Source organism: Microcaecilia unicolor, chromosome 13, assembly GCF_901765095.1.
Source record: "Microcaecilia unicolor chromosome 13, aMicUni1.1, whole genome shotgun sequence".
Lineage (NCBI taxonomy): Eukaryota > Metazoa > Chordata > Amphibia > Gymnophiona > Siphonopidae > Microcaecilia > Microcaecilia unicolor.
In genome coordinates, this window is record NC_044043.1 from 93,896,630 (window position 1) to 93,914,021 (window position 17,392).

General features: G+C 44.6%; 1 protein-coding gene across 1 annotated transcript in view; it reads right to left on the minus strand.

Moving 5' to 3' along the window:
• The window catches only part of PHC2 (polyhomeotic homolog 2), a 292,890-nt gene that overhangs the window by 186,782 nt on the left and 88,716 nt on the right, over positions 1–17,392 (minus strand). Inside the window, exon 3 of the mRNA XM_030185734.1 lies at positions 1,169–1,354. Coding sequence (XP_030041594.1) covers positions 1,169–1,273 — 105 coding nt within the window. The 5' untranslated portion in view covers positions 1,274–1,354. The remainder of the gene's footprint in view (positions 1–1,168; positions 1,355–17,392) is intronic.

Consider the following 17,392-nt stretch of genomic DNA (forward strand, 5'->3'; position numbering starts at 1 on the left):
AAACTGTCACCCCTGAAATTTCAGCAAAGATGGAGGCTGTTTAAAAACACATGATCCTAAGGAGGCACCAAAATTAATGTTTATGCTATTTTGCTCTACTTGATTATGGGGCTCATTTTCAAAGCGCTCAGACTTACAAAGTTCCGTAGGAAGTCTATGTGCTTCGAAAATACGCCTCTGTCTGTGTGCAGTTTCATGGTATGTAATGGGTAAACTGTCGAGGTGAAACCCCTCTGTTAATACGCTTGCGTGTAAGTTCTATCTTTAATAAACCACCAGGATATTTTTATCAGAATGACAGTCTAGCAAATATTTACGTTAAAATAGACGAAAAATTTTGCAACCTAACATCAAGAAGCGATTATGCCCACGTACCCCGATTCCAACCTGTTCCCATATACAACGCAACTTGCAGTTTTGGTCACTACACCAGAATATATGAAAAGACAGTGAATAAATGGTAAATGAAGGATACGAAAGTACGTAGAAGAAACAATAGCGAGAAACATTTGTTGCCCCCTACCATCTAGAAGAATTATAGCCATGGCAGCTGCATTATGTCGCCCTATGGTTCCTTAATACAAAGGCAATGGCTCCCAAATAGTCGACTTCTTCGACAGAAACCAACTCAACAAACAGTAGACACTAGTGGTGTAGCCACAGGTGGGCCTGGGTAGGCCAGGGCCCACCCACTCAGGGCTCAGGCCCACCCAACAGCAGCACACATTTAGTGGTAGCTGGTGGGGATCCCAAGCTCCGCCAGCTGAAGACCCTCCTCCTGATGGTGCTGAAAACATTGCTCTCCACTTCAGAAGTCTGAGCTTCCTAAGCTGCTGATACTGGCAACTGCGCATGCTCAGTTTTCAGCGCATGCCTGCAGCAGGCTGCCAAGGTAGAGAGCAGTGTTTTCCTGCCAGCTGAGATATTTTTTTAAGTTGGTGGGGGAGGGGGGGAACACTTGTGCCCACCCACTTCTTGTCTAGGCCCACCCAAAATCTGCTGTCTGGCTACGCCCCTGGTACACCCAATGTTCACTTGAAAATTATTATATAGGGGGAAAAAGTCTCATTTCTCACAGGGTCTTAGTACCCTAGTCATCAATACCAGGTGAATATGGTCCCTTAACCATTTCAGGCTCTTCCATGGTTGGTTGGGTTGGTCACATTACCTGGACAGTCTGGCGGTCTGGTATCCCACTGTACACAGATAGCTGGGGGGCTGATTGGCGGCTGCTGCTGCTTGAGGTGGGCGGGGTCTGCTGCTCGTTTTCCATGGCAACAGATGCAGGAAAGAACACCAGAGGAAAGGAAATGCCACTTTCGCCGTGGTCCCAAGGGGAACGTATAAGCTAAAGCTGAAACAAAGAGAACGCATCAGTGAATGAGTCTTTGGAGATATGATACTTCAACTTCAACCTGCTGCACAATGAACATCTGAATTATATTTCAGGCACCAACCAGATGTGCAGTTCAAAAGCTGCCACCCCTTCACCGGCACTCCATTTAAAAGTCATATTGTCATGTACAGGGCAAGCAGCAATATGCATCCAATATTGACTGAAAGACCTAAGTTTCTGCATTTATCCAAGCCCCTGGGAGTACCTACCTCTATTAATTACCTGTACACACCACATCTGACTGGTCTATACTGGTTGTCACGCAAGACAACTCTGACACAAGGACCATATGGAAGTATCCTTCAACTCTGCCTGAGGTAGGTGATTTAGAACTGCAGGTCTAAAAACTCCTTGTCTGTATGTTATTGTACAGGTGAATTGCTCTTAATTGCCACCCACTTCATTCTATCCTCTACCCACCTCCCCCCCCCCCACCCCTAAAAAAAAAAACCTGTCACAGCAAGTTATCTTCACTAACGTTTGAACAGTTAAGATATGAAACCTTCTGTGGCATTGGAAATATTTTCCCCCCTCATTTCTAACTCAAGACTAAGAGTTATAAATCAGTAATTATTTTGCATGTTTGCAGTGAATCCTGATATCAGATTTAGTCCGCAGTACTTGTGAGAGAATGTAGCATAGCAGGGTATAAAAAAAAAAAAGATTTGGACAAGTTCCTAAAAAAAAAAAAGTCCATAAGCCATGATTAAAACAGACTTGGGAAAATCCACTGCTTATACACCTGGGATAAGCAGCAGCATAGAATCCATTTTACTCTTTTGGGAATCTGTCAAGTACTTGTGACCGGGATTGGTCACCATTGGAAACAGGATACTGGGCTTGATGAACCTTTGGCGATGCTTATGTTCTTATGAAATCTTGCATTCCTGTCTGGAAAATCCAGACCCCCTGTTGCTATTTTAGGCTTCCCCATGATTCTCTGCCGCCTCTGCAAATTATGCATATTTTGTTTTGGTTTTTTTAGCTCGGTAGTTTTCTTCTGCTCAATTGGAATCGACATCTATTGGCTAACAGCACCTTAAATTTTAAACTACAAACTACCTTAAATTACAAATTACTAGGGGGCCCCTTTACAAAGCCATATAAGTGTCTACGCGTGCCCAACGCGTGCCAAAATGGAGTTACTGCGTGGCTCTTGCGGTAATTTCATTTTCGGTGTGCATCTGATACGCGCGTCTGAAAAATATTTTTTATTTTCGGGTACGCGTAACAGACGCACGCAGGTCATTACCGCCTGGTTACCGCGTGAGTCTTTACCGCTAGGTCAATGGCTGGCGGTAAGGTCTAAGACCCAAAATGGACGCGCAGTATACAATATATGTTATGTAGAAACATCCCTCTTGGTGCTGAAATAATATGGTGAAAGAGAAGGCAATTTAGACCAGCAGCGTATCTGGCCTCCGGCGGTAGGGGGGCCAGGGCGAAATCTGCGGGGGCCCAGGCCCCTGTGGCCCCACGCAGGTACGCCCCTGATTTAGACAAATTAGGGCAAAGTAGGCAGTTGCCTAGAAAGGAACTGTCTTTGTTCTGGGGCAGTACAAAACATTTTCATTCAAGGTACATAAAAGATCTTAACTTCTTCTTAACGTAAACATTCATCTAGATACAATCTTCTTGGGATACAGAACATCCTATATAATAAAACTCACCCTCAACGTTCTGAGGACACTGACGTCACTGTCAGGTCCTCCGGGCACTTCCTTCCGGTTCGAAGGGTTCGTGGTGGTGAAGCCACCGAAAACACCGTGTTGGGGCCCTGCCCTCGCATCAAACATGATGACGTCGAGGGCGGAGCAACGGCGTCAGTGGCTTCACAACCAACGACTCAGCAGATTGAAGGTGGCGTGCCGAGGTCCGCAACAATGGCGGACAGTGCCTTCAGAACGCCGAAGGGGTGAGTAGGGAGGGGGGGGAGGTTCGGAAGGAAAACCGTGCTAGCGCCCATTTCATTTGCGCAAGAAACGGGCATGTTTTACTAGTATCAAACATATAAATGGCGAGTGACCGACTCACTCGCAAATGCGCAGTAGAGACTTCCCTCTCTGTCCCGCCCCCGCGTCAATACGTGATGACGGGGGGGGGGGGCGGGACAGAGAGGGAAACTGTGCCGCTGAGGTTGCTGCCGCCACCCCTCCACCCAGCCCGGGCCCTCTCTTCCCTTCTGAATTTACACATCCATTCGCCGAACGCAGCAACGCACATCAGCTGAGCTGCACTGAGCCCTTCCTTCTTTGCCTGTGGCCCCGCCCTCCTGTGACGTAACGTCCGCGAGGGCGGGACACACACAGGCAGAGAAGGAAGGGGCAGCTCAGCTGATGTGCGTTGCTGCGTTCGGCGAATGGATGTGTAAGTTCAGAAGGGAAGAGAGGGCCCGGGCCAGGTGGAGGGGTGGCGGCGACTTCGAGGGGGGGGAAGCGGTGGCGACTTCGCGGGGGGGGAGGGGAGCGGTGGTGACCGCGGGGGTAGGAAAACCTCAATACCAGCCCGTTTTTACGGGCTCAACGGCTAGTATATATATATACCTCTATCACGAAATATAATAACTAAGCACATCAAGTAAATCAGGAGACAAAACCTTCCTTGCACTAATCACATTAACAGAACAAAAAATTCAGCAGGACCGTAAGGTGTTTTATGTACTGTTGATGTTAATTACTTATACATTGTTCGCCGTGTTATGGAAAACCTTGTTTCTGTTGCTACCTACATGTTGATAATTTTCTACCTATTCTTTCTATTGATGCCTCTTCCTACTGCTCTTATCACTTCCTGTTTTTCTAATTTTCTTCTTCCCTTTCTTCGAGATGTTCCTCATGGACTCCTTGGTTTTCTAGCTTTTTTCTTTATTCTCTTTTGCTCCCTCCCCCGTTTTCTCTCTGTGTAAGAAATTGTTCTCTACACCTTTTACTACCAAAATTATACTTAATGAAATTTCTGCCCCGAATTATTCTACAGCAGCAATTTTCATTTTGCGGCACGTCCATTTTCGGCAAAAAAAAAAAAAAAAAGAGGCCTTTTTTTTTTTTTACAGGCGCGCTAAAAAATGGATCGGTGCGTGCCCCAAAACCCGCGCCTACAGTACCGCAAGCTATTTTTCAGCGCGCCTTAGTAAAAGGAACTCTTTATGTCCGAAGCATGGGAAATAAGGTCTCAGATCTTGAGGCTGCGATGATTGGGATATAGTTATGCAGAAGCAAAAAAAAAGTAGGGAGAGTTGGCTCTTCTCAAACACGGGAGGAGACGTAATAATGGAAACAGAATCTTTATTGCAAGAAAAACTCAACGACTCAACACTTCAATTGAAGTGATTTGGACAGGCCGGTGAGATTTTCTATCTAACCTTGGTTTAGATTGATATACTTTTGTGTGTATTGATGTAATAAAGATGTCTTTTTCATAATCAGCCATACATCATAAGACTCCTGAGGAAGGAGCGCTTAGGCGCCGTAACACGGCAGCTGTGTTGAGTCGTTCTGTTTTTCTTGCAATAAAGATTCTGTTTCCATTATTACGTCTCCTCCCGTGTTTGAGAAGAGCCAACTCTCCCTACTTTTTTGCTTCAGCGTTCTTCTGACGTAGGGGACTAGCACACCTCCACCTTTGGGTGGTTTTCTTTTGGGATATAGTTATACCAGGCTATAATCTGCTCAGGAAAGACAGGGTAGGAAGAAAGGTAGGGGGGGGGGTGGCATTATGTGTTAAAGATAATATTAAACACACAGAATTGCAGGACCTACAGGGTAAGGAAGAGGCACTGTGGGTCAATCCGGGAAGAGGGAATGGCAAACATATTTACATTGGTATGATAAACAGGCCTCCTTCACAGACAGAAGTGGGTGAAGATTTAATTGAAGACATTCAAAATATAGCTGTGAAAGGGGAAGAACTTTTGGTAGATGATTTTAATATGCCAGATGTCGATTGGGGTATCCCTATTGCGGGGTCTTTTAGAAGCACGGAAATCCTGGATTCTCTAAAGGGGGAACCCATGCGAGATGGGATTGTGTACTCAAAATTCCATAGAATGCAACTTCAAGGGAGTGTAGACATGGAACTGACATGGGCAGGTGGTAGGTGTGAATGCCTATTATTTACGCTCTAACTGCCTACAGTTAAGATGCGACCACTTACACCAGCTTTTGAGCCGGCCTAACTAGCTGCGCCTAACATAAAATGGATGTGGACTTACACTAGTATTCCATAAGCAGTAGCTCCGTGCAGAACTGTTACCGTAGAATTTGCGCTCAGCGAGCATCATCCCAGCACCTAAATTTTGGCAACATTTGTTGAATTTCCCCCATACCGTATAACCATCTTCCCACAACGCTGCTAGAAATAAAGAAATGATGTATCGAATCAAACAAGCTATCAGCAGTGACACGGATGTGCAAAGTTGATCAGAAGAAAATGTTGATGAGGCTTTGGTAGGTTTAAAATCGAGGGAATGTGGAAATTGATCGAACATGGCTGACAGCACAGACAACGGCAACATTTTGCAGGCGATCGTCTGGCTGTTAGCCAAGAGTCCAACATAATTGGGCAGGAAAGACTGAACTTAGGCTCTGCATTGCCGAGGCAGCCTCACACATCAGAAATCTTCGATCAGTTCTCTACATGACGTGCTCTACTCTGACATCAACTTCTCTTAGTCTACAGCTCCATGAATGTACCGACCAGTGGTGGGAATGGCTTTCAATTGTACACTGTCTGCTGTTTCCTTCTTTGTAGCAAGGGACGTTCTCAATGACAATAATACAGCAGTGAAATCCATAGCGGGAGGTAATACAGTGAAAAATTGGGCAGAACGAGGGTACAAAGCAATGAGAGCTATTGTTTGCTGGTAATTAGAATACTATGGATGACTGTACCAGAATTAATGAGATACTAAGCAGCATCTGTGATTTCTAAGCAGTGTTTCTGGCATGGAGCCTTGAAATCTTAAAGGCACTATTTTTAGATTGCTTACTATAACATTTTTGTCATCGTTTTCTAGAGAATTTAGTGGAGATGAATGGTGCTAGACCTGCCTGCATTAGAAACTCTACCATCAACGCAACTGCTGAATAGAAAAAAAAAAACACCTTATTGAGCTCCAGAAATGACTCGGAACCTCAAACAAAGAACCTATCTGTAGGAGAAGGGAATAAATTCTATTTAAATCTAAGACCCATCTTCCATCTTCTCATGCCAACAAGTGTCAAATGTATAAATAAAATAAAACAATAACGGATCATCACCTAAACAGCTTAAACTTTAACCCCACAACCCCCAGCCCTCACAATTCATTTCCCACTCTTTCACTGATCCCGCTTCAGACGCATACATATCTTCTAAGCATCTCTTAGCCACTCCCTTCGTCACCATGGGCCCTGTTTACTAAGCTGCGCTGTAGACGCGCTAACGTTTTGAGCGCATGCTAAAAATTAGCGCACGCTAACGCTAGATACACCCAAAAGAGCCAAGTATTCGATACCTTCCGGAATTGCACATAATCTGTCTCCTCTTTCAACTCCAGGGGCAAAAACACTGTTCCACCAACAAGGAACTACCCCTAAAAAATGTTCTATCCTGAAACCTCCTTAAATTTTAATTTAAGACCACACTTACCTGCTTAACCAAAACTTAGGTCAAGGCAGATTATAAAACACAGAACAGGAACAAGCTAAGGGCCCTGTTTTCTAAGCCGCGCTGTAGGCGCCCGGTTAATGCGCGAGACCTTACCGCTAAGTCAATGGGTGACGGTAAGTCTCAGGCCAAAAATGGACTTGCGCTGGTTTCCATTTTCGGCCACACACACAAAAATAAGAGACTTTTGCGGGCGCGCTGAATAATGGACCTGAGCGCATCCAAAACACACGCCTACACCAGCGCAGGCCATTTTTCAGCAGCCCTTAATAAAACGGCCCCATAATTTGTTATATTTCTCAGATATGAATGCTGTAATCCACCTTAAACTCTCTTTGGGTTGAAGCAGAATATAAATGCTGGATTTTAAATTAAATTAGCTACGCCCACCCAATATTGCTTTTGAAGTAATCGAAGTACAGTGCTCAATCTACCCATAATACACAAATACAGAACATTACAATAATCCAACTAATTTCATGTATAAGTACTTTCCAACTGCCTTGTTAACAGGAATATCCAAAGCAAACCTCTGGATCTTGGAAATCCCATATTAAATGCCTGAGTTGATTTCAAAATTGTGCACTGGTTCATATCACCAACAAAGTGTAAATGAAAGGGTGGGAGAAATAAAGTTTATTAAGGGGAGCTGGGTCACCCCAACTGCTTTTCGATCTCAGATGAGTCTTTTGGTTGGATATTTTAAGGCATTTGGAAGTAAAACAATGGAAGTGAGCGAGCTCCAATAACTAAAGCCCCCACCCATACCCAGGAAAAAAAAACCCCCAAACAATCTTAACCTCCTAATCTCTCAATATCAATGTTTTCACCCAGATTAAGGGCTTTTGGTGTGAGCAAAGGACTGTCCCCAGCTACAAGTTCCTCTGGAGCCTGTAGGGGGCAACGTCTACCTGCATCAACACCCTGATAGGGTTCAGGCAGTGAGTCAGGAGAACAGCACTGAACTCGCACAAAATCAAACATCACTGAAAAGGCTTTTGACATTCATCACACTGTCCTTTGGTGCTTTACATCCCTCTGGTTGTATTTCCACCTCATTAGCTCAGCTGAACCCCTTTTCTTTATAACAAATCATTTTATTATTGTATAAAAGTGTAACAATAAAATATAATAATGATTTGCAGTACAGCCAACAAGTTAACATTAATCTTAATAAGCATCAGTACAATAACAACAAAATCAAAAGAAACAAAATCACAAGAACTAGTGTGAGTAGAAATATAACATGGAGATATCATAAGACCTGAGAAACGAGAGTCAACAGCTCAACAACATAAGTATATCCTGGAAGAAAATAAAAATTTATTTATTTATTTATTGCATTTGTATCCCACATTTTCCCACCTATTTGCAGGCTCAATGTGGCTTACGTGGAGGGGCATAATCAAACGGAAACGCCTATCTCCATGGGCGTTTATCTCTGAGAACGGGTCCGTGAAGGGGCGGGCCGGGCCGAATTTTCGAAAAAAATGGACGTTTTTGAGCTGGGCGTTTGTTTTTTTTTTTTAGCAATAATGGAAACTAAAAACGCCCAGCTCAAAAACATCCTAATCCGAGCCATTTGGTCGTGGGAGGGGCCAGGATTCGTAGTACACTGGCCCCCCTGATATGCCAGGACACCAACTGGGCACCCTAGGTCAGTGCGGTGGACTTCAGAAAAAGCTCCCACATGCATAGCTCCCTTACCACGGGTGCTGAGCTCCCAACCCCCCTCCCCCAAAACCCACTACCCACAAATGTACAACACTAACATAGCTCTTAGGGGTGAAGGGGGCACCTACATGTGGGTACAGTGGGTTTTGGAGGCCTCCCATTTACCAGCACAAGTGTTACAGGTGGGGGTGGGGGGTGGGCCTGGGTCCGCCTGGCTGAAGTGCACTGCGGTACCCAGTAAAAGTGCTCCAGGGACCTGCATACACGCAGGCCTCTAGGACTGGTTGCTGCTCTATAACATTGGCACACCAGTTGACACCTGAAGACTAATCTCTCCGAAAACGTCCTTTACTGGAATAACCACCTTTACTCACAGTTAACTGCAGATCAGAGGTTGTGCCCCACTGGCAACGAGTCTCCCTGGTACTGAGATTACCAGTAGATCAGAGCTGGCAGAATGCTGTACAATGCCCTCTTTCAGCCACATTCAAGGGAAGAACTAAGTTGTCTAACGTGGCTAACACAGGAAAGGGAACTAAAACTGGCTTACAAAAATGGCCACTACCGCATGGACTACAACAGGAAACACAACAGGGCACACTCTGACCCAGTAGGCAGGGGGAAAAGCACCATGGGAGAAGAGCCTACCAACTACCAACATCGTGAGACTGTAACACAAGCTAATGAAATCACGGAGCCCAATACCCTACACCCACCACAATGTAATGCTGATGTGACCCTGTACTGCACCTGAGAGCCACATCTGACCCAGGGAAAGGCTGTGACAGGATCGAACTCATTCTGTTTTCATGGAGGTAGGTACGGCATTTGAGGCTGGCATAGAGGATGGAAAAAAGTTTGTAAAGTGGGGTTTTTTTTGGTGGGAGGGGGTTAGTGACCACTGGGGGAGTCCGGGAAGGTCATCCCCGATTCCCTCCAGTGGTCATCTGGGCAGTTGGAGCACTTTTTTGGGACTTGTTCGTGAAAAAAAGGGTTAAAAAAAAGTGACCCAAAATCGCAGTAAAAATGCCTTTTTTTTCGATTATCAGCTAAAGGCGCCCATCTCTCCTCGGCTGATAACCAAGCCCCAGTTCCGCCTCCACCACGCCTCCAACACGCCCCCGTCAACTTTATTCGTTTCCGCGACGGAGTGCAGTTGGAAACGCCCAAAATCGGCTTTCAATTATACCGATTTGGGCGTCTTTGCGAGACAAACCTCTATCTCCCGATTTAGGTCGCACTATAGGCATTTTTCTCTTTCGAAAATAAGCTAGATAGTAACCATGATGGCGATCGCCAGATTGACAATGTAGAAGGTTCGTGTAGGATAAACACATCAGGGAATAAGGAAGAAGGGGTGAGTTGTGATCAATTCGAGTCTTAGTTTCGTTGTGTTGTGGGATCGAGGCACTTAAGTTGGGTCATCAGGGTATGGCTTTTTGAATAAGTACGTTTTTAGTGATTTCCGAAAGTTTGATAGGTCGTGCGTTGTTTTCAAGGTGTTTGGTAGTGTGTTCCATAGTTGCGTGCTTATAAAGGAGAAGCTGGATGCATAGGTTGATTTGTATTTAATTCTTTTGCAACTTGGGTGGTGTAGGTTTAGGTATGTGCGTGTTGATCTTGTGGTGTTTCTAGCTGGAAGGTCAATGCAGGTCTGTCATGTATCCCGGGGTCTCACCATAGATGATTTTATGCACTAGAGTACAGATTTTGAAGGCAATCCGTTCTTTGATCGGGAGCCAATGATTATAACTCAGGGGCCCTTTTACAAGGAAGTAGCTCTGGGCTACTGCAGCAGCCCCGTGCTAGTTACCACCATTTCCGGCAGTAGAAAAATATTTTCATTTTTGTAGCGCCGGTGTGTACCCAGTGGTAATCGGGCACTACCGCGCTGCCTGGTTACCACCGGGGCAGCGCGGGAGCCCTTACAGCCACCTCAGTAAGTGCTCCCGCCTTAAATGGGCTCACAGTAAATGCTTCACTTGCCGCACATCCATTTCTTTAAAAAAAAACTGCCGCACGTCCATTTCCTTTAAAAAACCTGCCTTTTACCCGCTGCGGTAAAAGGGGGCCTCGGCGTGCGTCAAAAACACATCACCTTTTGCAGAAGCTTCGTAAAAGGACTCCTCAGTTCTAAGAAAAACTCAAAATAACATCTGAGATAGGAATATATATATATATATATTGTTTGCTAAGAGGGACATAACGTGTAATTAAACTCTGGAATTCGTTGCCAGAGAATGTGGTAAAGGCGGTTAGCTTAGCGGTGTTTAAAAAAAGGTTTGGCCGGCTTCCTAAAGGAAAAGTCCATAGACCGTTATTAACAGGACTTGGGGAAAATCCACTATTTCTGGGATAAGTAGTATAAAATGTTTTGTACTTTTTTGGGATCTTGCCAGGTATTTGTGACCTGGATTGGCCACTGTTGGAAACAGGATGCTGGGATTGATGGACCTTTGGTCTTTCCCAGTATGGCAATACTTATGTACTTATAATAACAGATTCCAAAGTCAGTAGTATTTTCCCAAATTATGCTTCATAAGCCAAGTGAGTTTCTCCAACCCAGCAGTATGCCAAAGTTTTTCTAAACAATAATTCTTGGAGGGCAGGGTGGAATGTCTCTGTTTTTGGGCAACACATACTTTGGCTATCAAAATTAACAACTTAACCAGATCCATGTATTCCTCCTCAAATCAAGGAAACCGGGGTGACCTCAAACAGTATTAAAGTTGGACCCAACGGAATATAGTGTCTCACAATTCTACCAATGTAGGTTATAACCGTTAACCCAAAAAACTGAATTTGGGGACAATTCCACCACATACGTAGGAAGGAATCTTTTTTTTAAATTTTTTTATTATTATTTCTTTATTCATATATTTCCATATATCATCACAATACGTGAATATGCAATCGGCATTTATACAAAAGGCAAAAATAAAGAGAAATATCATTAACAGCCTTTCTGTCCACAAGTTTAGGAAATTTTGGAATCCAAGAATTTAGAATTTAAAGTAAAACATATAGCAATAATTAAGGACTAGTGGTTGCAACCTCTGGTTCAGACCCCAGCCTGCATTTAGGGAGGGCACACAACATTCAATTCCACTCTAGCATCTAGAAATTCTTTTAACTGTTTTGGGTCTACAAATTGAAACTGTTTACCCTCAAGCATTACATTACAATAACAAGGAAAACGTAATATAAAAGTTGCTCCCAGTGCCACCACCCTAGGGCGGAGTTCCAAAAAGGCCCTCCGTCTCATCTGTGTAGGCCTTGAGAGATCAGGAAAAATACGAATTTTTTAGCCCAAAAACAGATTTTCTAAGTGTCTCAAGGAAAGCCTTAAAACGGCATTCCTATCAGGCTCCAGCACAAAAGTAACAAGCAGAGTCAACCTCTGAGTAATTATCTCCAATGAACTTTCAAGGAAAGAAGTAAGATCCATTCCTTCCCCTGCTATCGGGGGATTTTCTTCCACCACTCCTGATGTAATAAGCCCGAGTAAGGGGAGGCAGGAAGGAATCTTATAGCGCTGCATCATCTCCAGCACCAAGGCGATGCCTTTAGGATATGCGGCGGCGAAAGGTAGGGACCAAAAAGTAATTTCAATTTTGTATTGATCAGTGATGAGGAGGTAGAACATTTAAAACTACCTAGTGGTTACAGCACTGGTCTTGCAATCCAGATGTGGCCGGTACAAATCCCACTGCTGCTCCTTGTGACCTTGGGCAAGTCACTTAACCCTCCATTGCTCTACAAACTTAGATTGTGAGCCCTCCTGGGACAGAGAAATATCCAGAGTACCTGAATGTGACTCACCTTGAGCTACTACTGAAAAAGGTGTGAGCAAAATCTACATAAATATTAAATATTTGAGGTTCTACATAGAATGTTAATGTTGCTATTCCACTAGCAACATTCCATGTAGAAGCCTGCCCTTGCAGGTCAGCAACCCGCGCAGGCTTCTGTTTCTGTGAGTCTGACGGACGTCAGACTCACAGAAACAGAAGCCTGCGCGTCCGCGTTGCTGATCTGCAAGGGCAGGCTTCTACATGGAATGTTGCTACTATTGGAGATTCTACACGGAATGTTGCCAGTGGAGGAGTGGCCTAGTGGTTAGAGCACCGGTCTTGCAATCCAGAGGTGGCCGGTTCAAATCCTGCTGCTGCTCCTTGTGATCTTGGGCAAGTCACTTAACCCTCCATTGCCTCAGGTACAAACTTAGATTGTGAGCCCTCCTGGGACAGAGAAATATCCAGAGTACCTGAGTGTAACTCACCTTGAGCTACTAATGAAAAAGGTGTGAGCAAAATCCAAATAAATTAATACTACTAAACCCTTTTTAAAATCATGATGAAACCTACGATCATCAAAATATCGCCAATTAATGTTACACACAAACAGCAACATATATATAAAAAAGATCAGTATATTAGTCTGACAGCCTGGTCTATTTCTTCATGAAACAGACTGTTTATATATGAAAATCTTCACCTAAACACAGGCAAATCCATTCCCCAGTTCTTTGCGCTGGTCAAAAACTGCAAACATTTATTAATCCTGAGGTCTTAAAGATATTTATTACTGCTCAGTCACATTTTTATTTGCTTTGTTCAAAGGGCCAACTGATTACTAAATGAAAAGGTTCTACGCTGAGCTACTTCCCAGAGTGTCTATGCACGATACGGACACACAGGGTCACACACCCACACCCATCTTACTGCCATCTAACACATCTCCACAAAGTGGTGGGGTCTGGATTTAAAATCCAAGTGTGGTGTAGAACGAGTAGAAGTAAATCGATTTTTTACTCGTTCCCAAAGTACAAAGACTAGGGGACATTCGAGGAAGTTACATGGAAACACTTTTAAAACAAATAGGAGGAAATATTTTTTCACTCAATGAATAGTTAAGCTCTGGAACTCTTTGCCGGAGGAGGTGGTAACAGCGGTTAGCGTATCTGGGTTTAAAAAAAGGTTTGAACAGATTCCTGGAGGAAAAGTCCATAGTTTGCTATTGAGATAGACATGGGAAGTAACTGCTTGCCCTGGGATTTGTAGTATGGAATGTTGCTACTCTGAGATTCTGCATGGAATCTTGTCACTCTTAGGATTCCAGAATCTTGCTATTCTTTGGAGTTCCACATTGAATGTTGCTACTCTGAGATTCTGCCTGGAATCTCTTTAGGATTCCGGAATCTTGCTATTCTTTGGGGTTCTACATGGAATGTTGCTACTCTGAGTTTCTGCATGGAATCTTGTCGCTCTTAGGATTCCGGAATCTTGCTATCCTTTGGGGTTCTACATGGAATGTTGCCACAATTTGGGTTTCTGCTAGGTACTTGTGACCTGGCTTGGCTACTGTTTGGAAAACAAGATACTGGGCTAGATGGACTATTGGTCTGACCCAGTATGGCTACTTTTATGTTCACAATTTAATAATATATAAGCAGGAGAAATATATACAAAAATAATAATCACTTCAATAAAATATAACTACAAAAAGGAAAAAACAACAAGGGGTATCATTTATCGTTTATTTATTTACTATACCGTCGCTTATTGCATAGCAAATCAGAACAGTTCAAAAAGTATATAATTAACATCCAATAAAATCAACAACTATAACAACTAGGAAATCCATTATATGATAGGACAGCACAAACAAAACTTCCATACCAACAAGGATAAAAAAACATTCAATTACATCAATCTTATAAATCACATCAATCATACTATTGCCTCTAATAATTTATATCTCCTATAGAGACATTTTTCTTACCTGAGTGGTTACCTTAACCAAATAATGTTATATGGTATGGGGTACTATGCAAATTTATAATTTGTTTATATAATGTGCTCAGTAATTAACTGCACACACACGTAGTAATGTCCCCTTCCCTTGAAATTCCTTGACACAATCCTTGAACTCCTCAAGTCCCCTGAAGACTTGATGTGGATTATATGCAAAACACAAAAGATATCCAGGGGACGACAACTCAGTAGAAGAGTAGCCTAGTGGTTGGAACACTGGGACATCTAGGGGAATCCAGAAGGATGCTTGGGTGCATAAAGAGAGGCATGACCAGAAGGAAAAGAAGTGATAGTGCCGTTGTATAAGTCTCTGGTGAGGCCTCATTTGGAGTACTGTGTGCAGTTCTGGAGACCGCACCTACGGAAAGATATAAACAGGATGGAGTCGGTCCAGAGGGCAGCTACGAAATTAGTAAGCGGTCTTGAACGCAAGAATTATAGGGACAGGCTTATGAACCTCAACATGTACGCTGGAAGAGTGGAGGGAGAGAGGAGACATGATAGAAACGTTTAAATATCTCAAGGGCATTTATGTACAGGAAGACAGCCTTTTTCAACTGAAGGAGAGCTCTGGAACGAGGGGACATACGATGAAGTTAAGAGGGATCTAAGAAAGTATTATTTCACGGAAAGGGTGGTGGAGGCATGGAATGGCCTCCCGGTGGAGGACTGTTCCAGAATTTTAAAAGGCATGGGATAAGCATGTGGGATCGCTTAGGAACAGGAAGAATTAGGGGTTACAGAGGATGGGCAGACTGGATGGGTCATATGGCCTTTATCTGCCGTCATGTTTCTATGTTTCTAAATCCCACTGCTGCTCCTTGTTATCTTAGGCAGGTCACTTAAACCTCCGTTTTGTACCTCAGGTATAAAATTAGACTATAGGAACAGGGAACTAGCTAACGGACCTGAATGTAGCTCACCTTGAGCTACTACTGAAAAGGTGTGACAAAAATCTAAATAAAGGAGCTCACCTTGAGCTACTACTGAAAAGGTGTGACAAAAATCTAAATAAACGGAGTGCACAAATTCGTGGAACACGCGGATCAATTACCCCTATCAGAATCCTTGTATCTGGTCCACATGCCCTAGATTTGGTGTGGAGAGTGACTGCCTACCTTTGGAAAGCAAACTGAACACTGATGTGGAGATCTACATAAATTTAAAAAAGCTGCAAATCAGCTTGAGACTAACATACAGCATGAGAGATGTGCTTCCTTAGAGGATTAAAAACTTCCTGGCTCTGTCCCTCAGGGGTGTAAAAATGATGAGGCTATGGTGAAGATGAAGCTCCCACCTCAGGATCCCAGGTCCCTCTTTCACTCAGGGTGAGCTGGTTCTCAGTATGCAGATTTTATGCAAATTAGTACCCTACCCCTTTCTACTCGGGGTGACCTGGTTCTCAAAAAGGCAAACATGGTCAGGTCTTATCAACAGGATTTTTCTCATACAAATCTTTATTCCTGCCTCTGGGGCACACTTCTTTTAGCTTAAACCACTTCTTGCACAGTTCAAACCCAACAGATTTCTTCCCCCTGAGCCCTCTCACACAGGCATTTGGGCTCAGTACTAACTCAGTCCTGGACACACAGTCCCTCCTTGTAGCACACAGCTCTAGACACCCAGTCTTTTCATCTTGGACACACAGTCCCTCTTCACTGTTCTAGACACACAGTCTTTTCACCACCAGGCCATAGGGCTCAGCCAGTACTTCTCATGGGGATCCTCCTGCTTCAGCTACCAGCCAGGGTTGCCAGGTAGAAATTTTTTTTCCAGCCCAATCCGGGCCAGAAACCAGCCCAAAACCCGCCCAAACACAAACCCCGCCCCTGACACCCCCACCCCCGCGTCACCGGCCCCGCCCCCGCCGTCACCGGCCCCGCCTTCCACGTCATCGGGCCCGCCTCCCCGTCATCAGCCCCGCCTCCCACGTCATCGGGCCCGCCTCCCCGTCATCAGCCCCGCCTCCCCGTCATCGGCCCCGCCTCCCACGTCATCGGCCCCGCCTCCCACGTCATCGGCCCCGCCCAAAACGTCACTAACCCCGCCCAAAAACATCACTAACCCCGCCCCCCGCGGCCGAAAAAAATCAAAAAGCCGCCCAAAAAGCCGCCCGGAAGCCTAAAAAACCGCCCAAAAAACCGCAACCCGCCGCGGGCAAAAATTTCCCGCGGCGGGGCGCGGAAAACCGCCCAATTGGGCGGTAAAACCGCCCACCTGGCAACACTGCTACCAGCCCTCTTCTGCAGTCGCTCGCTCTCCTCCTTTTCCCCTCACCACTCAGGTGGGGTATTAAGTGCTTAATGGCCAAACAGGACCCAGCCCACAACCTGCTGCACCTGTTTCTATCCCCAGGACTCTCCTCGGTCCTAGCGACCGCCTGCTATATACTGGCTCCCTTTTGTGACTCACCCAGCCCTTCTCCCTGGACATTTTAGGGGAACAGCGCCCTCTAGGGGCCTAACCAGGGTAGGACAGCCTCTTCCTTCTCACAGGGGGCACATCTGGTCTAGGGAGAAACACCTAGAGGCTAATGTCTGGGAAAAGAAGTTTCCTCCATTCTGAATCTACACAGGCATAACAATTTTTTTTTTTTTTACACATACCGCCAAAAGTAGTCTCTGTTTTGTACAACAGCCATGAAAATGGGCTTTTCTAAAACCTTTTTTTTTTTTTTTTTAAACTCTACTTCTGATAACCTCTATTTCAGGAAGTTTTCCACTCATTCTGCACCTGGACTCGCTTACTACGGGTGATTCCAGAGTGAGAAGAGGAGAGAACTAGGCAGAACCAGGGAAAGTGAGATGGTGACGGGATTTAGTAAAAATGCTCACAGTTCTGTTTAACCGCTCTAGGGCTG